Source organism: Necator americanus, chromosome X (assembly GCF_031761385.1).
Source record: "Necator americanus strain Aroian chromosome X, whole genome shotgun sequence".
Taxonomy (NCBI): domain Eukaryota; kingdom Metazoa; phylum Nematoda; class Chromadorea; order Rhabditida; family Ancylostomatidae; genus Necator; species Necator americanus.
In genome coordinates this window covers 26,610,937-26,625,076 of record NC_087376.1, presented here as the reverse complement: position 1 = coordinate 26,625,076, position 14,140 = coordinate 26,610,937, and the positions used below count along the sequence as shown (strand labels likewise).

The 14,140-nt window shown below is 36.1% G+C and overlaps 1 protein-coding gene across 2 annotated transcripts; it reads left to right on the top strand.

Moving 5' to 3' along the window:
* Positions 1-2,288: 2,288 nt before the first annotated feature.
* RB195_025599 (uncharacterized protein) lies at positions 2,289-13,473 on the top strand (the record flags this gene model as incomplete). 2 transcript variants are annotated; one of them, XM_064213819.1, is made up of 13 exons in its annotated part: positions 2,289-2,390; positions 2,467-2,549; positions 3,495-3,995; positions 4,203-4,308; positions 4,470-4,679; positions 4,753-4,836; positions 6,398-6,531; positions 6,607-6,695; positions 6,775-7,098; positions 7,174-7,271; positions 7,727-7,807; positions 8,768-8,821; positions 13,378-13,473. In XM_064213819.1, the coding sequence occupies 13 exons, from the start codon at positions 2,289-2,291 to the stop codon at positions 13,471-13,473; spliced, it is 1,962 nt and encodes a 653-aa protein (XP_064069699.1). The 2 variants fall into 2 exon arrangements, with proteins under 2 accessions (XP_064069699.1, XP_064069700.1); XM_064213818.1 differs by lacking the exon at positions 13,378-13,473 and adding an exon at positions 8,887-8,925.
* Positions 13,474-14,140: the final 667 nt, after the last annotated feature.

Sequence of the window (14,140 nt, the reverse complement as noted above, 5' to 3'; positions counted from 1 at the left end):
GTTAGTTCCGACATTGATGTTCGTTTCATTTAATAAATGGATACCAGCAGTTGTTGTTGCAAGGATTTTATCGCATCTAACATTTCGGATTTCACAGATCATTTTTTAGCATCACTCTAGTGATATCTATATTTAATTATAGTTATTAAATTGGGTCTTAATAAAATTATTAAAGTCATTAACATAACTTACGTAATTGAGAATATCATTCAAGATGTTTATTTTTGGAAGTCAGCCAACTAATCTAGTCAACTTTTTACCGTTTCACTCTAGCACTTCAGAAAAATGTTGCACTTTTAACTTTTTTTTTAAATGAAATTGTCGTGACGTCATACGTAGCTGCGATGTTATCAGTAGAAATGCGACCGATTTTTCTTGCTTAACGTAAAGTAGGGGAGGTATTACGGGGAAGAAGCAGAATGCAATTCAATAGAGTCCCATCCTGAGGATTATTTCGTGGTGTACATAGTTACTGCATATGTTCTTCTGTCATTTCGTTTATTTTCATTCTTACGATTCCTCGAAATTTCGAATTTTTCTTCTTCTTCGTCTCAGGGCTATTTCTGTAATTTTACCATATCATTTTTTTTCTCATTCTTGTCACCTTGAGACTCTCAAGAATGAACCCATCATTTTATCAAAAATGTTGCCTTTCGAGTTACTCCCCCGATGCAATACATTTTTCTGTTTTTTTTTTAAATGCACATTTCGTTCATACTGTTCATTCGTGTGGATTCTTTTGCTTTCAACCAATTTTCCACATTAATATGTATATATTAATATGTATTGCTTTCTTTCTTTTTTCTTCTCTTTTTATTCCCTTGCTGGCACGCTAGTCTGCACCTGATTTTGCAGCCCTTTCAATCCTACATACCTTTTCTCACCTTTTATGGCATTTCTACAATTATCGCCCGAAACTTACATGTCTTTCTGTTATATTTCCCGTTTCATGGTCCTACATTGTCTTTCTTGGATAGTTTTTACTTTTATTTCTTTCTATATAATTCTACACTCATTATTTATATTTTGTCCTTCTACTTTCTGTTCAACTCACCATATTTCTTTCTCTTTCTTTTTTTTTCGTTCGAAATTCACAGTTCTGCATCAGTTTTATTGATCACTTTAACGTTCCAAATTAGAAATTTCTACTTCTGTGATCGCCTCCGAAACCCCATCCAATTCATTGATTTTTTGCTTGACCTATTTTTTGTTTTTAACATATGACAACGAAATTTCAGAATATCTTCCAGTCTTTCCCTTTTTTCCTGTAGTTCCTCTTTTTCGTCTCTTAGGTTAAGGTTCTTTTTAATAAAACATCTATGATTTCCTTTAAAGCTATTGTGTTCCAGAAATTACTTTCAACTCTTACATTCTCATTTTATACATAACACATTTTCTTTCGTTTCGTATTTCTTCTTCTTTCTCAACTTTTTCCTATCTGACGCTTATATTTCTTTTGCTTAGCTAATTCTAAATCTAATTAGATTCAAACATAGCCTTCTTTGTGATTTCCAACCATTTCTGTTTGTAACTGCTCCATCCTACGCATTTTACTGTAATAGAACTATAATCGGTCACTGTTACAGCAATCCCTCAAAAGAGTGCATCATTAAATTCGCAACTTTCTAGAAGTCTAAAGGGAGCTTCACAGCTATGCATCTTTTTAAGTTTTGTGAATCCACGGGATTCGTGGATGACACTTTGTGAAAAGCTTGTTAAAGTTGAGAAATCATACTAAAGCGTTCACATTCCATTAACCAGGAAATTAAGACAGATCTTTTTGGATTTGTTCAGTAAATATCTGAATAGTTCAGCAGTTCAGCTCTTTAAACTATCAAACTACTGGAATGATAAAATTAATGTTTTTTTTTGCTTTAGGATAACTTTGTGAGAAAATCGATGATTAAAATATTTTCTATTGCTGTTTGAAACATGTAGACTACTCGTACTTGTCCTGAATTTTACTTTTCTGTTTTTTTTTCAAAAAACCGGATGAACATCAGAAAGTCAGTAGTCGTATAGTGGTGTCTTCACCTGTTAGAGTTGAGAAATCATACTAAAGCGTTCACATTCCATTAACCAAGAAATTAAGACAAATCTTTGTTGTTTGTTCTGGATTTGTTCAGTAAATAAAATAAACGTTTCTCTTTTTCTTTGAATAACGCATCATTTTTACGTTATTCTTAGTACAGAAGTTATATGACAATGAAGTCAAATAATTTTAGGTTAAAATGTTCAATTACTTATATGTATCTGTTATCAGTTGAACGTCATTACTGGAAAAAACGATGTCGGCCAGTTTCCCCGTCCCAGCTCCCGGTCCTTTCAATGCACAGTCACCTGCCTTCCCACAAGGAGGCTTCGCTTTTCCAGCTGAGGCATACCAACAGGTTCGTAAGCACGCACGCGAACATCTTCGTGTGTGATTGCGTCGAGGATCGTATAATGGATACGTGAATGTTTTAGGGTTTTACCACCACCAATCCATACCCTACAGCAAATGGTGCTCATCCTTCTAATCCAATGTTCGATGCGAAACAAATGAACGGGTAGGTGTGGGAATTTTTTCGCCGAATGTATTTTTGCATACAAATTCCAGAACACTTTTTTCTTACCTAGACACGGTGTCATCGGCTTATTTAAATCCATATTTGCAAAATCAGCTCTCTTCATCTGTTCAAATTATTTTCAATGCTATTTTGATATCGTAATGTCTCAAAAAGGAGCAGAATACTTTTGTTTGGAAGCACAACAAAGATATTTGTTTTAAAAGCTTCTTTGTACCTACCGTAACTGAGGTCGAAAGAGGAGTTTTTCTTTCAAATCTTGCATTTTTATGTTCAAATCATTAAATTTATGAGAACTAACGTTGTCCGTTTTGTTTTGTTGAGTTTTTTGTTTATGCGGCATAAGAGTAGCCTCCGGCTGTTGTTCTTGCAACTATTCCGATCAAAACTCAATCCTCTATGACTGCGTTGGCATCCTGAATATCTCCAAGTTTTGCGAATTTGGCTTGAGTAGATCGAAATCTCTTTTGGATGTCTTATTTCTAGGAGCATTAAAGCCGAAGAGGAAACTGTGAAAGCGCATAAAATATCTTCGGAGTGTATTTGTCATCGTAACATTCAAATCAGTTAATCAATCCAAGTGTGTGTACTTGATTTCGACATATTCCACAAGTGAATCCTGAAAAGTCTGGTTACCTGTCTAAGTAGTTCCACTGTCCCCGTTCGAGGTGTTCAAACGGGTAAACGCGGACGCTTCTGCTACGCATTCTCCTTCCTCCCATTCTCTGACCACCAGTTGCACTCATTCTATTTAAGTGTTTGCCGGCGACAATGAACTCTGAGTGATAGTTATAAAAAATGTAAAAATTGATTATAAATTCGTTGTAAGTTATAAGTGATAGAAACGTGGATAGTCTGAATATTCAGCTAGACATTTTTTCCTCCACATGTTTTCTCTATTTCATATCTTAAACATCTACTCTTTAGGTACGGTTTTGGGACCGCCCAAGGTCCCATGGGAGCGCCAATGATGTCGCCGACCACAAATGTTCCTACACCGTTTGGAACGCATCCGATGCGTCATTTTCCACAACCAGCCATGCCAAAATGTGGACAAATGCGGCAGCGTATGCCTCAACATATAGGAAATATGATGGCAATGAACGGTCAGATGCACATGATGCCGAATAATCAGCAACCACCGATGTCGCAACAGCAGCAGCAGCAACAACAACAACAACAACAACAACAGCAGCAGCAGCAACACCAGCACCAACAACAGCAACAACACCAACAACACCAACAACAACAACAACAACTTGCTGCTCAACAACAGCAGCAACAACAACAACTTGCTGCTCAACAAGGAATGTCCCATCCAGCGTCCAATGGTCAACAGATGCCTCCACCAACACAGTCGCCAAGTCAATCTGCTCTACTGTCATCAAGTCCGATGCAGGCAAACAAACCAAGTCCAGGATCGAATAGGTTGGATGGATTATCGGTTTTCGTTACTTTAGCTCTCTTTAATGCAACGGGTAAAAAAGTGGAACCCGTGTAAATCAGGCCCATTATTTTTTTTTTGGGAGGGGAGGGAATTGAGACTGAAACTTTTTGCGAACAATTACCGCTGTCGCATTCTCATAATACTCTAATTTCGCCCACATTTTGATGGGAGTATAATTCATTTTTAAGGAATATTTTCCCTCCTAACTCTATGAGACCACCATCGAACGGTAGCGGTCATCTGAAATCTGAACCATCACCAGCAAGTGTACAACAGACTACCTCCAGTGATCAGGTAATACATCATTTATTCACTTTTCATGAATTTTCTCTCATCTTTAGAAGATTCTAAGTTCACCCTGATTCATGTTGAAACTCGTCCATTCGATCGTTGTCCGTGCAACTGATATGAGGGCACGTGATTTTGTGCTGACCTCACTAACGATTACTGTTCAGATGTCAATGAATTCTGGAGTGTCCGCTAGTACAACCCTAAGTCCTACGTCATGTTCAATGTTTGGTGCGAATTCACAAGGTGGTGGTGTTGTTGGTGGACAACCGCCGGATCAAGGACCACCACAACCACCCAATACGAATACTCCATTCCCACTTGTTACACATTACGATATGCCTCCAGCGTTTTTACATTTACAAGAGTCATTCCAGGTAAGTAGCAATGAAATTTCTTTTGTCCTGAACCTATTCAAATCCTCTTCCTATCCTATGAATAATTTTTCAGATGAGGAATCCAGCCCTTCAAATGTATTACAAACGTCGGAAAACATTATTAGTCCTGCCTTATCCCAATGCTCCTAATCTTTCGGTAAGTGATCAGTACATGTTTTCCCTCTTTATGATGAAGCTCAATGGTAAGAGGTCATTGCTACGTCTCAGCGGTCAACGGTTCGAAACTGTCCATGACCACCCTGACTTTTCATCGCTTCATGTCCCTTATTAGTTAAGTATGGACTGCTCGGATGATAAAAATGTATAATAACATATATGTAACTAGATATATGTAACTAACTAGACGGCTAGATCATCACAATTATAAATTCCTAAGTACCGAAGTCCAAATTTTTTAAATTATTTAGTTCAACCGTTTACATGATTAAGTCACTTCAATGTATTTGTATAGTAGAGTAAAAGTACAAAAATAGAAGACGTCGGTTTATGATTTCTTATCAGTTATATGAGTTTTTGTTTTTCCGAAGAAAAAAGCGAAGGCATTCAAAGATAAGATGACAGACTGAGAAGAAGAAATCCATAAAAACTGGGCATAGCTTGTCACGCAGTTTGAGAGAGCAAATTTCGTAGAGTAAACAGGGTATAGGACCAATGTACTATAATACAATACTGCCTAAACAGTTTTCCGATGCTTTAAAGGACTTCTGTTTCACTACATTCATTTTACATAACTAAATCGTAACTACTGCAACCGGATATATGTACTTTGGCAAGGTGGAGACCTCACGATTTGCCCTCCGCATTTTTATCCAGTGCTTGTGATATTTGTTAAATTGAGGATTCAAAAAAATCCTAGTTGTAACCATTAAAAGAACATCAACTTCATACAACCTTTCAAAAATCTATCCAAAGTGCGGGTTGATAAATTATGACGTCATTCTTCCTACTTATTTTCGTTTCCTCTTCTTGGACCACTTATATCCTACGGTAAACAGAAAATGAAGTTTTTTTTTTATTACTGGGCTTCCGTCACATGCTAATTGAAGACTACAAGGCTCGAAATCCTCACCATTATCCTCTGAAATAATCGCTAGGTACTGTAATTGAACAGGGCTTCTAAACTGGTTGTAATGATTTTCACACCGGAAATTCTTCATTTAGGATCTTTTTTTTCTGTCATTAAAATATTTGCCTTGAATTTTTCCGACCCTCGTTTTTTTCTTGAGAAAAGCTTATTGGCCATATCTAACGTCCAGAAATTCACACAACAAAATTTGAAGCTGCTAATATCCATGTAGACTCATCAATATAATGACAGCTTTCATTTTGTTCTACGTAGAAATATCACCTGATGTTTGTTCCACTTGTGAATTTTGTTTTTTTTTCTCTGACGGGAATATCCACGATTCACTCACTACTGGTACTACCTTGAAATACGTTACAATAGTAAGCGTTGAAATTTGTTCAACCGCGTTAGCGCTACGCACTTGAAACCACACGTGATTTTCCACTACTCGACACCAACTAAAAGTTTTTCGTCATCGCCCACCCGTGGACATACTCGGCGACGACTATAGATAGTTCTTCAGGCCGGAATAAAAATGTATTTAGTCAACATTTTATCAAACAAATCTTCAAAATCCGGATATTTGCAATGGTAGCATTTTTTTGAAATCCTAAATTGTCCTAAATTCCAGAACATAGCTCCTGTGGAACCTCCAACTTTTGCCTTTCTACCACATACGAAACATTATGATGTGACGTATGATCGACGATATCCGATGAATCCGATGTCACAAGGTCAACCACCGATGCATAGCCGACAACCAGTGTAAGTATAGTCGTTACAGTTTTTCCCCCTTTTCTTGTATCTCCCCTGATTTTTCTTAATCCCTAATTACTCCAGGCCAAGTCCTCAAGTGATGTCACCTGCATTCCAACAGCCGCAACCACCGAATAAGCCTAAAGCACCTCCTGTAAAGAAAGCGCGAAGTGGTATGTTTGAATAATCATTAATCATTGTCTAAATTCACCGCATATATAATTGCCATATAATGTAGGTGCATATCTTTAGATTCTACTGATGGTGGTTTCCCAGGGATGCCATCGAATAGCGGGATGATGATGGCTCCAGGATGTCTACCTCGACCAATGCAATTACCACCGGAAATGTCTCATTATGGTGGTGTACCAACATCACAAATGGGAATGAATCCTGCTGCTGCTGGTATGCAGTGTTATCCAGGAGCTTCTCCAAGCGCTGTACCTACTAGTTCGACATCATCGGGTGGTAATACAACTCCTATGACTATGCATAATGGGATGTATCATATGGGAGTTCCACATAATCCACAATCCATGAATCCAATGGGTATGCCACAACAGATGAACGATAATCGTAAGTTATTTTCACAGATCTCCAGTGATTTACTTCAATTTTTTTCTGTACTAAAATCCCACTCATATCCATCAGGATCACAACATGTTCCTGTATCTGGCGTCTACCCAAATATGTCAAATGGACAAATGTCAACGAATGATCAACAACCCATGAGCAGCCCAAGGAATCAGGTGAGAGGAAGTCAGAATTTGCTTGAACACAGTTTCTGTAGAAATGTTTGATGTTCTGTAAATTCGAGGCAACCAACATCTGCAATAAATAAACGAATCAAATCCCCTCGGTGTATTCTAAGCACAGGTCTATCCGACGAGACAACACTTTACACTCACGGGAATGTCGAAATGAAACAGGGAAAAGTGGATTAGTGATGAACGTGATGAAGCAACCCTTTCGCTCGTATGGTTAATGACATCCGTTTGAGATGGCTCCAGTCAGTCATTCGTATGGGTGCAAAAAGTTGCCTAGTCGGGTAAACTGATGCTTGCTCTGTTCCAGTGGACTCCGAACTTCAGCTACGTACCTCTCTAAAGAATCCGTAATTGAAAATTCCCTTGAAAAATGCTTTCAAATGATAAAATCATGCTGTGATGTGAAAATATTCTTTTGAGAAATTTCCCCATTCTAGATGAGCCAGCCTCCTTATCAACAACCAGGAAACCAGTTCGATATATCCCCTCAATGTCCAAAGTGCTTATGTCTAGTGTCGGTGGGTTTTATAATAAAATAAACGGGTAATATTTTTTCAATATTCAGGATAAGTACTTCACTTTACTGTACTACTTACTACAGTACTTATAGCACTTTACGCGATTATTGTTTATTTCTTTGAAGAATTCGTGGCATCTCCCTATCGTTTTCGACCTCGAAGCATCCATTTTATTTGTTTCTTTTTTCTCTACTATATAGACAAAACAACTTGTACAGTAGAATTTTCTTTTCTTTTTAGTAAAAATGAGTCCAGCCTGACTTGTCTAATCATCTTTCACATTTTAAGCGCTTGAGGTAGATGCTCCATTTTTGGCTATTAAAATAGAAGATCCTATAACGAATCCATACATAACTAGCGTTTACTGAGTTAACAGATGCCATTCATTAATACTTTGTGAATGTCCAACTTTTTTTTGAAATATATTTCCTGTGTGAATGTTTTATTATTTTTTCTTTGACTTTAATAATGTTATTCTCTAATTTTACTTCCATTTTTATTGCTTTCTGTAATAGCACCGGACGGCTATAATATCTCCTTTGTGAACATACGGCCGTGGTGGATTTGTTTGTAAGTGCTACCCAAATTTTGTATGACTATTCAAAATTTTAGAGGCAAATTAAGAGGTGAATTTTGGACTTTCTTTGGATTGCCCTGAGTTTGCAACTGCTGCTATGTTTTTCAGGAATTTCTTCAGGAAAGAATTATAATGTTTCATGTAACAACATTGTGAGAAGTTTTCCTCTGAAAATTTACGATTTTTCATTATGAAGTAAAAAACATGAGTTACTGACAATTTATTAGTGCAAATTTTTAATAGTAACTGTGGATTTTGTGATTATGAACACCGTTTACCACGAAATTCTATGAATCATTGATAGCAGAGCAATCTCCCTTTTCTTGAATTTTATCTTTTTTTTTTGTTTGGTCGCGAATGTATAATTTTTATTTTTCTTTCAGCCAACAAATCGTTCTGTACAGTGTAATGGTCCATGCATGCGTTTATTTCATCAGGTTAGTTCGATTTATGCCTAGATGAGCTTTGAGCTTTTTTTCCTTTTTTTAAATCGGTTCTGTAGCAGGATTCGAAAGGAAATCAACGGATATCTCCATCGTAGCGCCCTTTCCAGGGCAGAATCAGATGTGGGACTGTCATAGTCCACCTTTCGGAGTAGAGTTCTAAATAATCATGTTTAAATATTCTAAAATACGGACAAGATCCTCCCCTGCAGGAAATGATTGAAAATTTCTACAAACAAGACTAATCGCTTCAGCTCAAACGTAAAATTGTTTAAAAACCATCATTTAATATTAGGAAATTACCACTTAGTATTTATATCTCCTTTTACTTTGAATTTGGAATAAAAATGAAAAAAAGCATGAAAAGTGTAATAGGAAACCGCTATTCAGTTGCTATTTGACTTCAAACTTTCATACTTGAGAGTTTTTTCGGAATGTTCTTTTAGATTACTCTAATTTTTTTCATTCATTTTTTAAAATACGTTTATTTCTGTCTTTTTTCTTCATTTCTAGTAGTCACGTGAATATCAAAATACAAAATTTCTTGTACATAAAACTTTGCTCTAAAAATACACTTGGTGCATATTTTTTGCTTTTTGCTTCTGTGATTATCACATATTTAATGAGTACTACTGGTTATTTTTGTACCGTTCGTTCACCATGTACTATATTTCACCGAATAACAAACGTTCCACCTTGCTACACAATCCGGGAGGGTAGAATATTTTTTTCTCCCGAACACCTACTAGAAAGAAATAGGTCGCACGTGCAACCTTTTGCTATGATACATGTCCGATCGTGGATGTTTCGTGTTCTTTTGCGAACGTTCAAGTGGAATTGGCCGGAAATTTACGTGAATTTACATCTATTCATGGACATACATATGTACAGTGGAGATAAACTAACGTTAACAAATTCCTTGTGTTCCTTAAATTATATAGCTCGAATCTAGTCGACTAACAAACATCACACTAATTATTCCATCTACTGAAAGAATTATTTATTTATTACGGTCAATGGCGTACCAATAGGATGTGGCAAGAATGAATGCAAACCTCCATTTATGTAAAACCTTAGATATAGCTCAGAAAACATGACTTTTCACATAAAAACATATTGAAAACTTTAAAAAGTTAAGAAAAGTTAAATAATGTGATTTAGTAATGTTTTCATAAAACCACTCGCATTCTCTTTATTATTTTTTTGTTAAATACACTCTTGTGCAGCATTACAATGTTTACAATAATATTGTTTTTGCTCGTTATTTCGGTTACTGTGAGTGAATATTGGAATAAACCTATAAACAAAACATTTACAACAATTACTTTTTCTTACAGAAAAGAGAAAACTCAAACGAAATTTCTCATTCTGAAAGAGTTTACTTTGTTCTGCTAAGTGATTGTTAAGAAGTGACTGTAGATAAAAACAAAACTTTACTTGAGAAAAAAATGTAAAAAGTCACAGTGTTCTTTTTTCTTTCTTAAAATCTTTCTAGCCTTGTTTTTGCAAAAAAAAGTGGTTAAGATGTGATTGATTTTTTTGTCTCTGTTTTCGGTCGCTTTATAGAGGTGAAACTTTAATACTGGAAGATAAAGAAATTAGCTGGAGACTTATTTACAACTTTAACCACATTCCAGCGTATGTATATATTGGGTTTGTGCAAAAATAATGCGCGCTTTCAAAGTTTCACTTCGAAACGCTATAACTGGGCTCAATATCCACTTCATCAATCGAGATAAGAACCATTACAGCCAACGAGACGCACGTTTGCTTATTTCCGCTGTATAAAACTCCGAGTTCTTGGAACTTCCACGAACTTCCAAAAGTCGTTCTCGGCATCACATTGGTTTTGGAAGATCCTTTTTCTTAAGTAGCTGTCCAGATGTTTGAAAAAATGGTAGTCGATTGGCGAAAGGTCTGGCGAATAAGGTTGATGAGGCAGAGTCTCGTAGCCTAACTCGTTGAACTTCAGTGGCGTCACCTTTGAACCTCTCTGCGGTGATGGTCTCGCAAGGTTCTATGAAGCTGGGGTGTATACACCTGCAGCGCACTACCACACAGTCACCAATGTTTTCTTCGGGTGCATTTTGTGCTTCGGGAAGTTCTTGGAAGCTTCGTTCTTGTCCATCCAGTAGAACGCTTCACGTTGGTGTAAGGAATCAACTTCTCATTGCACGTAACAATACGATCGAGAAATGGGTCGTTCGCGTTGTGTAACAGAATCGTTGAGCAGATCTCAGAACGGCGGTTTCTTTGGGACTCCCTCAGTTCATGTGTGGCCTACTTGTCAAACGTTTTCACCCTTCCAATTTTTTTGCCTGACGACTGTTGAATGGTCAACGCTTGGTTCTTGGACAACCCCTCGTGTTGTTTTAAGTGGATCATTTTCGATGATTGGCTTTAGAAGTCTGTATGAACTTATTTGCTATTTTCCACGAAAATGATTACGAATTTTCAATTGAACACTGAGGTAAGCGGGAATAATCTCCCTGTCCACTTTGCGTTTTTGTCCTTCATGAATTCTAGCGCATGGATGCATAAAAAATGCGATGTAGTAGAGGTTGCACCTGTTCCTGACATTATAGGATAACACGTACGAGCGCGAACGTTTTCTGAATGCAACAATTATCTTTTGTTCAACTCAAGTGTCTGTTGTTGTTTGTTGCTCAGTTCATAGACGTTGTTTCTTAGGAATGAATCCCGAATACTTTCGAGTTGTCATTTGTAAATCTATATATTTTTCTTGTTTTGTGATTATTAAGTGTTCAAAATATTGTTCTTTGCTTTTTTTGGTTAGCTCCACAGTAATTTTTCACTATTTATCGAACTGATAAAGTGAATAAAAATATGTTCGCTGAAACGTTCTTAAATAAAAACCTTTTCAAGATATTTTTGAAGAGATGGTAGTGATGATTCTCGCGATCGTGCTCAACAAAAATTTTGATGCTCATCTGGGTTCTTAATTCTCAAGGATCGCTCTAATCCATCAGTTACTGGCCTTCAAATTTATCGGTTTTTGTAAATAACTGAAAAAAATGTCATTTTGTGTATAACAATGATATATTAGTTTGAAATAATATTGTGTAAAGCTAAACAATATGTTCCACCGATTTATCTAGAAAATATTGTTAAAGATGATTGTGATCGTGAAAAAAATTGTTTAAAATTGTTAAAAAAAATCTCGTTTCCGAGTTGGAATTAACATGAAAAAGTCATAGTAGTAAATAGTAGTAAATATATTAATAAATCGTGCGAAATCTTCCTTGTTGAAACTTGGAAGACCCTTATTGTGGACCGAGATTCTCAGCACATTTACGAGTATTTCAGACGCTACTAAGTTATTAGAGTAGGTACACAATTTTGTGGATTTTTGATCCAGAATCCCCCTCTGCACATTTATTCGTGATAAACCTTTCGAGATTTGATTTTCTCTTACTCCAAATCGTGGGCTAAATATATCCGTTCGTGAATTAGTAAAATATCCGTTGGATTGATATCATTTGACTTCTTACAATGGTAACTTCATACAGTAAAATCGATCGATTTAGTATGTTGTAGCCAATAATGACAAAGAAAAAGAAGTTCAAGTCAACGTTATGGTCAACTCTGAACATGTTCTTCAGAATGGACGCGATGTACCTTCTTTAAATCGCCTATGTCGGGACCAAGTAGTTTTAATGCGCTAAGCTTTGGCAGTATTCCAGGATGACGAAATCGGTTACACAAATAAGAGTCAAATGTCTATATTTACTGCTGGATTAGCTACAGTTCTATGGTCTATGGATGAGGTTGCTTGAACCAGTTTGCCATATAGAATTCTAAAAGACTTCTACATTCTTTAAATTTCTGGGCATTTCTATAAATGTAGAGGACAGCTCATACTTGTTCACTGTTTGGAATAGGTAGTAATCGCTTTTGGCCACACTTGTTTTTTTTTCATGAAACGAAAAACGATTCTCGGTGCGACCCGTTGAACTCATCTGTCTCTGAAATAACAAATATTTTAGATATTGCAAAACCGGGAGAAAGATACATCCGTTGAATATGACGCTCCATCTTAAAAAGTGGATTGAAAAATATAAGAGTATAAGATTGAAAAATATAAGAAACAAGAATATAAAATAATGTGGCAATTTCAAATTTCTACGAGAAAAGAAAAGAGAGTATTCTGTAGGTTTTTTTGTGTCAAAATTGTACAAGAACAAAAAAAAGTGAGAAAAGGAGGGTTGATGTAACTGCTCAGCCGAAAAATTCTTTTCACGTTTGGATAAATAAAGATAAATAATAATGTTATAAATTATGATGGTAAGGGAGATTCAATTGGGGTTAACTCATCCAAACTTTGTAGTTTCATCCACATTTTACAACCTTATACTAACACCTTTTCTTTGGTTTTCAATGGAACTTTCACGAAATGATTGCGAAACTATTTGTTATAATTTTATATATATATATATATATATATATATATATATATATATATATATATATATATGTATATATAGGTGTTTCGTAGACTTTTTTTAAAATTTTTATTTCTTTTTTTTCAGAATTGCACTGGTTTACTCCCTCGAGCATTTGCTCTGTTAGAAGAGGATCCAAGTGCAAAGTGGGTATGTGGTGCGTGTGAATCTTCGGTCCTATGAATCCGAGCTTTCACCTGTTGCTGATCTTCTGGAATAGATCTTCATCAAAACGTTCTTCAATGATGACTTTATTATTTATCCCCAGTGCGTCTATGTGTATTACATTTTATTCTACGCCAATAACAGCTCTGATTACTGCCGTTCATTTTTTTCCTGCAAATTTTCATTTCCTTTTTTTCCCCCGTCTATTTCTTCTTCAACTATTGTACACTTGTGTCAAGTGTTACCCGTCCCCGAATCCCCTCCGCCCCCATACTCTGTTATCACTCATTCCACTGTTGATTGTTTAGTCACTTAAATGACAAAGTCGCTCTCATAGTAAGCACAGATTTTTTTTGTACTGTGTTAGCCAACTATGTCTTTCCTTTGTGTGGTATGTACGTACACGTTCGCGCGAGAAATCAATCGGGTCAACATTTAAAACCCATACACTTAAGCATTTTTTTTCATTGTGCAAGCTTTCGGTTGTTGCATTTTTTTCTCTCGTTCCTTTTAATGAAACCGTTCTTTTTATGTATACGAAAAAAAGAAGAAGAAAAGAATCTTGGGCGACATATATACATATATGTGTGTAGGTAACGAGTGTATGTATTTATGCCTTTTTCTTCTTTTTCTAAAGAGACAACCGAAATTTATAGGTGAATAAAGTATTGGCACATGTATTTTT